This window comes from Rana temporaria, chromosome 2 (assembly GCF_905171775.1).
Source record: "Rana temporaria chromosome 2, aRanTem1.1, whole genome shotgun sequence".
NCBI lineage: Eukaryota > Metazoa > Chordata > Amphibia > Anura > Ranidae > Rana > Rana temporaria.
The window spans coordinates 532,446,705-532,459,312 of record NC_053490.1 but is presented as its reverse complement, the minus strand read 5'-3'; the positions used below and the strand labels follow the sequence as shown (position 1 = coordinate 532,459,312).

At 43.6% G+C, this 12,608-nt stretch overlaps 1 protein-coding gene across 1 annotated transcript; it reads left to right on the top strand.

Annotated features, from left to right (window-relative positions):
* The first annotated feature begins 1,781 nt into the window (after positions 1 to 1,781).
* Positions 1,782 to 8,620, top strand: LOC120928716 (cystatin-B-like). The gene is made up of 3 exons (XM_040339712.1): positions 1,782 to 1,922; positions 4,734 to 4,835; positions 8,196 to 8,620. The coding sequence occupies exons 1-3, from the start codon at positions 1,794 to 1,796 to the stop codon at positions 8,322 to 8,324; spliced, it is 360 nt and encodes a 119-aa protein (XP_040195646.1). The 5' UTR covers positions 1,782 to 1,793; the 3' UTR covers positions 8,325 to 8,620.
* Positions 8,621 to 12,608: the final 3,988 nt, after the last annotated feature.

The window sequence follows — 12,608 nt, the reverse complement described above, 5'->3', positions numbered from 1 at the left end:
CGCGTCTGACAGACGCGAGTGGAGGAGAAACGATCGGCTGCTCTCCTGACAGGGGGGGTCTGTTCTGATTGTTTATCAGCGCAGCCCCCCCCTAAGATGCCCGCCCAGGACCACCAGGATGTCGCCCAGGACCACCAGGATAGCCACCCACACTGGACCACCAGGTATGCCCCCCTAGACCACCAAGGAAATGCCACTCAATGCCCAGGCAGCTGCCAATAAGTGCCCATCCACAATGCCTACCAGTGCCACCAGGGAGGCCTATCAGTGCCACATATCAATGCCTATGAGTGCCCAGCAGTGCTGCCTATCAGTACCACGTATCAATGCCCACCAGGGGCCAGCAGGGCCGCCTATCAGTGCCCAGCAGTGCTGCCTATCAGTGCCATCCATAAGTACCCATTATTGCAGCATTTCAGTGCCCATCAGTGTTGCCCGTCAGTGCCACCCATGAGTGCCCATCAGTGCCGCCTATCAATGCCCATCAGTGCTGCATATCACTGCCACCTCATCAGTGCCACCTTAGTGCCCGTCAGTGAAGGAGAAAACGTACTTATTTACAAAATGTTATAATGGAAACAAAAGAAAAACATATATTTTTTTCAAACTTTTCTGTCTTTTTTTATTTGTTTAGCAAAAAATAAAAACCGCAGGGGAGGTGATCAAATACCACCAAAAGAAATCTCTATTTGTGGGGGAAAAAAATGATAAAAATTCTGTTTGGGTACAGCGTAGCACGACCGCGCAATTGTCATTTAAACAGCGACCGCGCAGAAAGCTAATGCCTTGTACACACGATCGGGCTTTTGCCCAGCCAAATCACATCGGAATTCCATCGGAGTAAAATAGAACATGTTCTATATCCAAGGGTGGACTGACAACCCATGTTGCCCCCTGGGCAATAGAAGATTATGGAGCCCCTGGGCTTACAGATGGCCACCACGCCAGGAGGCAGTGCAGAGGCAGGGCAGCTAAAATCTCTGGATTTTCACATCAAAAGCATGTCGGTTTAAGACATAGCAGGGACAGATGTAAAAAAAAACACAGATTTTTACATACTGTCCCTGGTTTTATTGAGCCTGGCAACCCTGATGGGGCCCCCTAGTGGCATGGGGCCCTCGGGCTAGTGCCCGAAAGTCCCAATGGTCAGTCCGCCCCTGTCTATATCTAAACTCCGACGGAATTCATCCGAATATCCGATGAAAAAACTCAGATGGGGCTACACACGATCGGAATATCCGATGGAAAAAGTCCATCGGGAAATTCCGATCGTGTGTACAAGGCATACAAATTGGCTTGGGCAGGAAGGGGGTGAAAGTGCCCGGTATTGAAGTGGTTAAATGAACCCTTCATGCAAAGATGAATGTACGGAATATTGCTGAGCCATGTTCAGGTTGTGTGTGAATGTCATTGTATAGACACACCCATAGACGGGGAATGTCAGCTCCAGGCTACGTAACGTCTATACAATATACCAAATATCTCTGAACAGTTCCGGAATCTTCTGGCACTGTATTCAACTTGTCAAGCGTGTAGACCTGCGTGTCACACTCAAATTCCCCTCCAGGGATCCGCAGTCTCATACTATTCCGTTCATCTAATAAAAAAAAAACATTCTGGGTGCAGCAATCACACGATTTGACCCAAATTGATGTCATTTTAGAAGTCTAGTATCAGATTTCTCCTGAGAATGGCTCATCACCTTCAGGGAGTAGTCCTTATTGGACACCCCCCCCGCCCCTCTCTGTGGAATGGTACGGCCTTCAGGTATATAAGCCCAGGTACCGTCTGATATGCATCAGTCTACTGAGATCTTTGCGAAAATGAGTTGTGGAGGTCAGCAAGCGCAGCAAGTTCAGCGAGTTGGGGGAGCAAGTGATGCCAGGACACCTACTAAGGAAGATCAAGCGATTCTTGACAAGGTAAGTGGTTGGAGATCCAATCATAAGGGCTTGTTAACACCAGGTGTGGAGATCGGCATTGGGACCCTGAGATAACAATTGTTTTCTACGTGTCCTGTGCACCCCATACAAGTGTGTTGGGGTGTCTTCACAAAAATGAATTCCAATGTGAGTTGGCGTAGAGTTAACTGAACGGTGTGTGTATTTCCCATTACCGTATATATACTCGAATATAAGCCGAGGCACCTAATTTTACCACAAAAAAATGGGAAAACGTATTGACTCGAGTATAAGCCTAGGGTGTCCATCTGCCTCACTGTACCCATTTGCATGCCTCACTGTGCCCATGCCTCACTGTGCCCATGCCTCACTGTGTCCATGACTAGACTCACATTTAACATGGGAGTCTATGGAAGGGGTGCCCAGGTTTGAAAAATCGGTGCTCCCCGGCCGTAGGTCCCCCAGACAGCAAACTTTGCACACTTGTAGAGGAGAGCGGGGGCTACATGTGTGCCAAGTTCCGGGTCCAGGAGACCTACTACGGGCCGGTATTGGATCCCCAAATTCACCGGAGAAATTAACGTTTAACATTGGAGTCTATGGAAGGGGTGCCCGGCTTTGAAAAATCAGTGCTCCCCGGACAACAAACTTTGCATACTTGTAGAGTGTACATGTGTGCTGAAAAACTCGGCTTATACTCAAGTATAAATGGTGTGTGTGTGTGTGTGTATGTGTGTATATATTTATATATATATATATATATATATATATATATATATAAAAGGAAGCAACTCAATGCAGTGTAAAGCCTCGTACACACGATCGGATTATTCTGTGGAACTTTGTCCGAAGGGCGTTGGCCCTGAACTTGTTCTGCCTACAGACGTCAGAACTTTTTTAGCCAACATTCACGAAACTACGTGTGTTTTTTTTTCTGCTCTTTAGCGCCACCCTTTGGGCAACTTCTGCTAATGTTGTCTTATGGTTAGCATTGGTTCGAAGCATGCGTGTTTGTACTTTGGATTTTTTTCTGAGGGACTTCTGTACACATGATTGGACAATCCGACAAGACACATTTGTTGTCGGACAGTTTTAAAGCACGCTATCAAACATTTGTTGTCGGAAATTCCGACAACAATTGCCTGATTGAGAGACCAATTAAATGGTTTTAAATACAGAAATGTTGGTTTACTGTCCATGTACGGTATAGTATGTCCATGTACAGTATAGTATGTCCATGTACAGTATAGTCTGTCCATGTACGGTATAGTATGTCCATGTACAGTATAGTCTGTCCATGTACAGTATAGTATGCACACAGTACTTGGTCGGGGCTCCTTGTACATGAATTACGGCATCAATGTGGCGTGGCATGGAGGAGATCAGCCTGTGGCACTGCTGAGGTGTTATGGAAGCCCAGGTTGCTTTGATAGCGGCCTTCAGCTCGTCTACATTGTTGGGTCTGGTGTCTCTCATCTTCCTCTTGACAATACCCACAGATTCTCTATGGGGTTTAGGTCAGGCAAGTTTGCTGGTCAATCAAGCACAGTAATACCATGATCATGTGACCAGGTATTGGTACTTTTGGCAGTGTGGGAGGTGCCAAGTCTTGCCGGAAAATGAAATCTCCATCTCCATAAAGCTGGTCAGCAGAAGGAAGCATGAAGTGCTCTAGAATCTCCTGGTAGACGGCTGCGCTGAATTTGGACTTGATAAAACACAGAGGATAGTTATTGGAATTTCCTTTCAAATATGACTGTTAATGAACGTAGCGAATACAAATTTATCCAAAGTTACGAATTATCCGAAATAACGAATGCTGCATCTAAACAAATGGAATGGATCAAAGTAATAATTATAACGTTTTTTATTATTATTAATATTATTATTATTATTAGATCGTTATTCGTTGGTCATTATTTTGGATAATTTGTAACTTCAGATAAATTTGTATTCGTTACGTTCACTAACAGCCAAATTTGAAAGGAAATTCCAATACCTATAATTTAAAAGTTAACGTTAAGTTAAGTTAACTTATTTAACTTATTATTAGTTAGCTATGTTAGATTTTTATTTTTACTAACTTCGAATTGTTGAATTTACAAATTTCGTATCTAAACAAATTAAATGGAACAAATTAATAATAAATAACACGGTTTTATTATTAGATTGTTACATTCCATTAGTTTAGATGCGTTATTTCGGATAATTTGTAACTTCCGATAAATTCGTATTTGTTACATTCTAACAGCTAAAAGGAAATTCCAATACCTATAATTTAATAGTTAGTAATAGTTAAGTTATTAGTTAGTTATTTCAGATTTTTGGATTTTCATTCTTTCGAATTTTTATTTACGGACTTTAAATTTCGACTTTTCGAAATTTCGGAAATCAGAAAATCCCAAATTTCGGAAATTTGTCAAAATTTGTTAAAAAATGAATTTGGAAATAAATGAATTGCACATGTCTAGCGGCAATGATTATTGCAGCTGGTACAAAGTACGGGTCTATATACAGTATATTCAGTGGTGGTTGGTGCTTGAATATATTGGGGGGGGGGGGGCAAACAAACTGAAAACATTTTGAAAAAAAAGCATCAAACGCTGCCAGTGTGCCCTTGAATTCCGCCAGTGTGACCCCCTGCCAGCTTGCGATCTGCCCAGGACTTATCCTGTCTTGGTGGGGCAGCGGGTGACAGCGACGAGCATGCATGAATCTATTCATTGGGCATAGAGGGAGGTGGCTGGAGAGAGGGGGGTGCGCCCGTGCGCTCTTATGGCCGCACCCGCCATATTGGTCTTTCCAATACTGATGCACTTTGTTTTTTTTCAGGTGAAAGATGCATTTGTGAAGCAGTCCGCGACACACCCCAGCGTATTTAAGGCCGTCCTCGTCAGTACTCAGGTTGTTGCCGGAAAAAATTACTTTTTCAAGGTAATGTTGGTTTTTATGCAGCATTATTGTCACCGTTCAGGGCACAGCGGCGTTCCCACAATGAGAAGTATGTTATGTGCAACTGCTACACGGTGAAGGTGCATTAGGCATGACCAGCATGGAGCAGATCAGTTGTAGCAGAGCAAGAATTGGATGATTGTACACTTATATACATATTGTATAGTTCCAAAAGAGAACACTGAGCCAATCACCTCATCCCCACTACAGTCACACACTTATTATTATTAGTGTTGCTCACGAATATTCGCATTGCGAATATTCGTTACGAATATGGCATATTCGAATATTCGCGAATAACTCGAATTTCGCGGTCAAAATTCGCTATTCCGAATATTCGTATTTTTTCAAATTTATTTTTAAAACAGATCACATCCTATCGACGTCTAAAAGCATTGCTGCTATGATTAGAGACCCTGGGCCGAGTAGCTAAGCTGAGGCGATCCTTTTATGTTGCCGAATATTCGCAATCGCGAATATTCGATTTCCGAATATTCGCGAATACTTTCTCCGCCCTTCTTTTGCATCAGAGCCAATCAGAGTTCTCCTACCACAGTTGTCAAAATTTCGCAATCAATTTTGCATTCGCATTAGCGAAATTTCGATAAAATATCACGAATATTCGCGAATACTTTCTCCGCCCTTCTTTTGCATCAGAGCCAATCAGAGTTCTCCTACCACAGTTGTCAAAATTTCGCAATCAATTTCGCATTCGCATTAGCGAAATTTCGATAAAATATCACGAATATTCGCAAATACTTTCTCCGCTCTTCTTTTGCATCAGAGCCAATCAGAGTTCTCCTACCACAGTTGTCAAAATTTCGCAATCAATTTCGCATTCGCAAAAAAATTTTTGGGATAAAATATCACGAATATTCGTCTATATATTTGTGATATATCGCAAAATCGAATATGGCGTATTCTGCTCAACACTAATTATTATACATTTCTATAGCTCTGACATATACCGCAGTGCTGTACAGAGAACATTGAGCCAGTCACATCCGTCTCTGGACCAGAGGAGCTTACACTCTAATGTCCCGCCATATTTTTGCTTATTTTCATAAACCTTTTTACATCTGTCATGCTCCAACCAGGGACAGACCATAATTTAGAACAGTGGTCTCCAAACTGTTGCCAGATGTGGCCCTTTGCTTGCCTTTATCTGGCCCTTGGCGCACTATTACACCAATGATGGAGCACCATTCCCTCTTCTGACACTGTCAAAGGGCGCTATTATTATTATTATTGGATCATTACGTTCCATTTGTTTAGATGCGGCATTCGTCATTTTGGATAATTTGTAACTTCAGATAAATTCGTATTCGTTACGTTCACTAACAGCCAAATTTGAATGGAAATTCCAATACCTATCATTTAATAGTTAGTAATAATTAAGTTATTAGTTATTGCAGATTTTTGGGTTTTCACATTTTCATTCTTTAGAATTTTTTAGATTTAAATTGTTACTTACGGATTTTCTGAAATTTTCAAATTTCCAAAATGTTGAATTTCCAAATTTTGACTTTCCACATTTTGGAATTTCCTAACTACGAATTTTGGAATATCGAATTTTGGAATTTTTGTATTTCCGAAATTTTGAATCTTCAAATTTTGGAATTTTGGAAATTTAGGGCCAGATTCAGATACAATTACGTTGCTCCACGGCAATAAATACACAGCCGCAGGTTTACAGCGTAAGTGCCTGATTCTCAAAACTCTTACCTGTAAACTTGCGGCGGTGTAACGTAAATGCGCTCGGCGCAAGCCCGCCCAATTCAAATGGGGCGGGCACCATTTAAATTAGGCGCGTTCCCGCGCCGAACGTACTGCGCATGCTCCGTCGGGTAAATTACCCGACGTGCATTGCGCTAAATGACGTCGCACGGACGTCATTTGTTTAGACGTTAACGTAAATGGCGTCCAGCGCCATTCACGGACGACTTACGCAAACGACGTGGTTTTTTAAATTTCGACGCGGGAACGACGGCCATACTTAACATGGCTTAGAACAACTAGGGCTCAGCCCTAATTTTACGCGGCGTAACTCGACGGAAACAACGTAAAGTTAGATCAACGGGCAGCGCGGACGTTCGGGAATCGCCGTAACTAGTCATTTGCATATTCTACGCCGACCGCAATGGCCTCGCCACCTAGCGGCCGGCCTAGAATTGCATCCTTAACATCCGACAGTGTAATTCAATTACACCTGTCGGATCTTAGGGCTAGCTATGCGTAACCTGATTCTATGAATCAGCCACATAGTTAGGACGGCCGTAACACAGAGATACGACAACGTATGAGGAGATACGCCGTCGTATCTCTTCTGTGAATCTGGTCCTTAGAATTTTGGAGATTTGGAATTTCGGAAATTGAAAAATTCGGAAACTTTGGAATGAACTAATTTGTCAAAATTCGTTAGATGAATTCGGAACTAAACGAATTGCACATGTCTATTCTGTCTCCCAGCAGAGCTCTCTGTGTGTGTGTGTGTACATCCTTACTGATAGAAAGGTATTGGCCCAGATTCAAGTAGAATTGCGTGATATTTGCGGTGGAGCAGGGCAACGTTTTTGCCCTGCGCCCCCGCAAATATTTTGCGCTGCCCTCGATTCACGGAGTAGCTCCGTGAATTGCGAGGGCGTGCCGGCAAATTTGCCCGGCGTAAGCGAGCGCAAGTTAAATGATCCCACCGGGGGGGGGGGGGAATCATTTAAATTAGGCGCGCTCCCGCGTCGAGCGTACAGCGCATGCTCCGTCGGGAAACTTTCGCAAGGACGTCATTTGCTTCTAAGTGAACGTGAATGGCGTCCAGCGCCATTCACGTTTCACTTACGCAAACGCCGTGAAATTCAAATTTCACGGCGCGGGAAGGCCGGCTATACTTTAGCATTGGCTGCCCCTACTATTAGAAGGGGCAGCCTTGCGCTAAAAGTAGCCGTACGGAAACTCCGTACCTGGCTTGCGCGGGGCCCGCGCAAGCTTGTGAATCAGTGGTAGTATGCAATTTGCATACTACACGCTGATACACAATGGGAGCGCCCCCTAGCGGCCCCCGCAAGAATGCAGCCTAAAATCTGCGAGGCATAAGAGCCTTATGCCGCGCAGATTTTAGCCTGCAGTCGGTGTAACGAGGTTCCTGAATCAGGAGCACTCGTTACACCGGAGCAAGTAAGCACTTGCGCTGCGTAACCTATGGTTGCGCGGGCGCAAGTGCTTCTTGAATCTGGGCCATTGACTTGTTGTAAGTCAGGTTGGAGCATCTTTACAAATATCAGTGAAAATACAAAATGTAATGTGTAATGGTTTCTAATGAACTTCTTTTTTATCTGATCTTGTCAGGTTGAGACTGGAGCTAACACTTATAGCAACGTTAAAGTGTTCGTACCTCTGCCTCATGAAAACGCTGGACCGTCTTTGGTGGCATTCCAGCTGAATAAGAAAAAGGATGATAAACTGGGATTTTTCTAAGATGGAGATGACGACGACGACGACATTGAATTATATGCCGGGTGGTCCTTCTGTATCCAAATTTGTCCTGTAATCCTCTTCATCTCTCCTCCTTCTGAAGTTCCTTCACTCCCTTCCTCTTATCACCATCCCCACTATCACTCAACTCAGAGCTACAAAAGACAAACTTGCATCTGGTATGTCTTTTCAGTTCAGATCTCAAGTAAAATTCCCTGTTTGTACCGTGTTTCCCTGAAAATAAAACCTACCCCGAAAATAAGACCTAGCGTTATTTTCCAGGAGGGCTGCAATATAAGCCCTACCCTGAAAATAAGCCCTAGTTTAAAATGATTGTAAAATCCTATAATCCACTCTATTACAGTAGTATATAATGCACAATGTGTGTGTTTCTGTAATATAATTGAAGGGAAGAGAGCTCCGGCGGGTCACAGAAGCGCAGAGCAGCGCTATAACGAAGGTATTTGGCACAATTATATTACAGAAACACACACATTGTACATTATATAATACTGTAATAGAGTGGATTATAGGATTTTACAAGCATTTTAACTCAGTTCACACTGGGGATTTCTGACAGGCAGGGAGAGAGAGGGGGAGAGAATACAGCACATTACATGGTAAGACCTACCCCGAAAATAAGCCCCACTGTGTCTTTTGTTGCCAAAATTAATAAAAGACCTGGGGCTAGATTCAGTAAGGGCAGCGTATCTTTGTGCGGGCGTAGCGTATGTTATTTACGCTACGCCTCCGCAACTTAGACGGGCAAGTGCATTATTCACAAAGCACTTGCTCCGGCGGCGTATCGTAAATGGGCCGGCGTAAGCCCGCCTAATTCAAATGTGGAAGGGGGCGTGTTTTATGTTAATGTTTGATGACCTGACGTGATTGACATTTTTTACGAACGGCGCATGCGCCGTCCGTGTACATATCCCAGTGTGCATTTCTCCCAAGTACGCCGCAACGACCTATTGGTGAACGTCAATTACGTCCAGCCCTATTCGCGAACGACTTACGCAAATGACGTAAAAAATTCAAAAATCGAAGCGGGAACGACGTCCATACTTAACATTGCGTGCGCCTCATAGAAGCAGGAGCAACGTTACGCCGAAAAAGCCTTACGCAAACGACGTAAAAAAATACCGCCGGGCGCACGTACGTTGGTGAATCGGCGTATCTCGGTCATTTGCATATTCTACGCCGAAAACGACGGAAGCGTCACCTAGCGGCCAGCGTAAATATGCACCCTAAGATACGACGGCGTAAGAGACTTGCGCCGCTCGTATCTTAGCCTAATTTAAGCGTATCTGGATTCCAGAATACGCTTAAATTTACAACGGCGTAAATTCAGAGTTACGACGGCGTATCGACTGATACGCCGGAGTAACTCTTACTGAATCTAGCCCCTGGTCTCATTTTCGGGGAAACACTGTATGTAGGACTGCTGGATTTACTATCAGAAAAGGCAGACTTAGGCCTATAGTTTTTGTTATTTTAAATAGGTTGTTCAAGACCCAACAATTTTCCATTTGAAATTGATGCCGCTCGAATATCCCAATTTGTTATCCCTTCTAACTGGCCATAATGTTTGTAGGTTCTGGCTGGGTTGAATACTGGCTCATCGAGGACTACAACAAAATGGCACCCATCCAGACATTGCCTTGGCATATAGTAAAGAATGACTTGAGCTTTGTCTCCTGCCCATGGGAAAAACCCGTCCTAACATGTTTCGTCCAGTAGGGTCTTAATCATAGAGGCCATTACTAAGAAATGTGGCTGCTGTATAAATGTTGTATGCATTGGCTACGTACATTATACAGCACTGTGTTCCAGCAGTGGTAAGGGGACTTCTTTTCCCGCACCAGGAACAAAATTGAGAACGGCTCAGCCATTCACAGGAAGCCTTGTATTTCTGTGAATGAGTAGAAGGCTTCCTCTGGCTGAGATGGAGATCCGTATCCTCAATCACCCACCTCTCTGCCTCAGCAAATCAGAGGAAGCCTATTAGAAAAATACAAAGCTTCCTATGGATGGCTGAGCAGTGCTCTATTTTGCTCCAGGTGTGGGACAAGAAGTCCCCCTTACCACTGCTGGAACACTACACCAAATAATGTACATAGCAGATGCATACAAACTTTGTATAGCTCTGGCTTGACTTTCTTAGTCATGGCTTCTACAATTATGAACCTAGTGGAGGAAACATGTTGGAGGGGATTCTCCCATAGGTAGGAGGCCAAGCTGAAGCCATGTTTTACTAAGAGGAGGCAGTATGAATAGGAAACTTTTTTTGTAGTTCTTAATGTGTCTGGCGGGCCAGTATTCAACCCAACCAGCGCCTGCAAACACTATGGCCAGTCAGCTGGGATAACAAATTGGGGCATTTGGGCATTATCAATTTCAAATGGAAATTACTGAGGTTTTATGCCAGGAGTCTCCAAACTTTCTGAACAAAGGGCCGGATTACTGTCCTCCAGACTTTAAGGGGGCCGGACTTTTGCCCCATCATTGGGAGGAATTCTGCCCCATCATTGGTGTCATTATGAGGAATTCTGCCCCATCATTGGTGTCATTATGAGGAATTCTGCCCCATCATTGGGGTCATTGGGAGGAATTCTGCCCCATCATTGGTGCCAATGAATAAAAAAGCACCCCAAGGGCCGGATAAAATCAAGCAAAGGGCCACATGTGGCCCCCGGGCCGCAGTTTGGAGACCACAGTTTTATGCCACCATCATACTTTCTGTGTCCATGCATATGTACCTGAAACACATACGGCCCTAAATGGGAGTACCACTTAGTACGGAGTCCAGCCACTGCATATTTCAGTGTTGACAAGTTACTGGGATTTGGAGTGCATGCTGCACATGTGCATCCTGGGTGTCTCATATGTGATGCGCATGGGCCTGAGCATGAGTGTACATGTGAACTAAGTGAAGCTGGAGATGCTTTTACTGTCTACCGTTGAAATGTCCCCCCTTCACTTCCTATCTAACCTGTATCTATTTGTAATATCCTGTTCAGTTTTATATCTTGTTCGCTGTGTAACTAAAAATGCAATAAAATATTTTCTCTGGAAAAATAATGGGTGTTTGTTGCATACATTTTGCCTATACAGTTAAAAAGTCACATTGGCGCATCAAGGTACCTCTAAAAAGTTTAGTTCCCAACTTTATCCTGGTTCTTCCTCCCCCTAATTGATAACATTTTTATTTTTCTAAAAATATGTTACACTTCCTGCTTTCCCTCTTGGGAAGTATATGGAGTCCAATGCTATGGTGTGAGTTTCCATGCATGTGCCTCAGGCAACTACTAAAAGAAAACAAAAAACAAGTGTGTAACGGTCAGGGGTTAACACCATTTACGATATTCCATTCCACCAACCTACGACAGCTCCTCGACACTCCACAATCCAGCAGACAGGACCCATTGGATTTCCCCCAGAAACGAGACACACACAGCTCTGTCTTTGGTTCCAAAACGAATGACACTTTAATGGTAAACTCAGGCTGGCTATATACAGTTACAAAGCATGCTGCAGCAATCACAGGGACAATGAAACACTCCACTCACAACATCACACTAAGGGGTGCTCAATACACATTCCGTTAGATAATGACATTCAGATGAGCTAATTATTCATCATTACCCAGACGTTCTGACTCTGCGATAAGTTATTCTCACCTGCTACATAAAACACATTCCTTTAGTAAACATAATTGACATGCTAATCCACTACACCTGAAAGGTCAGACATCTGACCTTTCAGACTGCCAACACATATCTATCATCAGTAGAACTTTCACACAATACAGGGTTAGTTAGCATAGCACCATGAAATATCTTAGGAGCCAGGCTTAATTAACACAATAGACAATAGAATGCAATCACAGCTTTCATCACTACAGCCAGGTAGACTGAATTAGCACCTCAACAGTATATGTGTCCCCACATGAATGAGTCACTCTGCTATTGACCTGTTGGGGTCAGAATTAACCACCTGTAATATTTCAAGATCCTGAAATACATGAATTATCATTACTGTCCCATCTCATGTAATCCGAGATATCATTTCTCAGTCATGCTATGCCCCTAGTGGACATAGGATGACCCTAGACCCAAGAGTCATTAGTGAAGCTGACACAGGAGTACCCCGCATCCTTCAAGAGCCTCTGGGTATCAAGGGCCATTCCGTTACAAAGTGCAACCCCGTAGTGTAGCATTAAAAATAAACGACCATTTATTGAAAAATAGAAATGCACTCACAAGTACAAATGTGTAGGGCATGGCA

Coding starts and splice junctions, on each gene's coding strand:
- LOC120928716 (XM_040339712.1), top strand. CDS start 1,794: ATGCATCAGTCTACTGAGATCTTTGCGAAAATGAGTTGTGGAGGTCAG. Junction 1,923..4,733: donor ATCAAGCGATTCTTGACAAG/GTAAGTGGTTGG, acceptor GTTTTTTTTCAG/GTGAAAGATGCATTTGTGAA. Junction 4,836..8,195: donor GAAAAAATTACTTTTTCAAG/GTAATGTTGGTT, acceptor TGATCTTGTCAG/GTTGAGACTGGAGCTAACAC.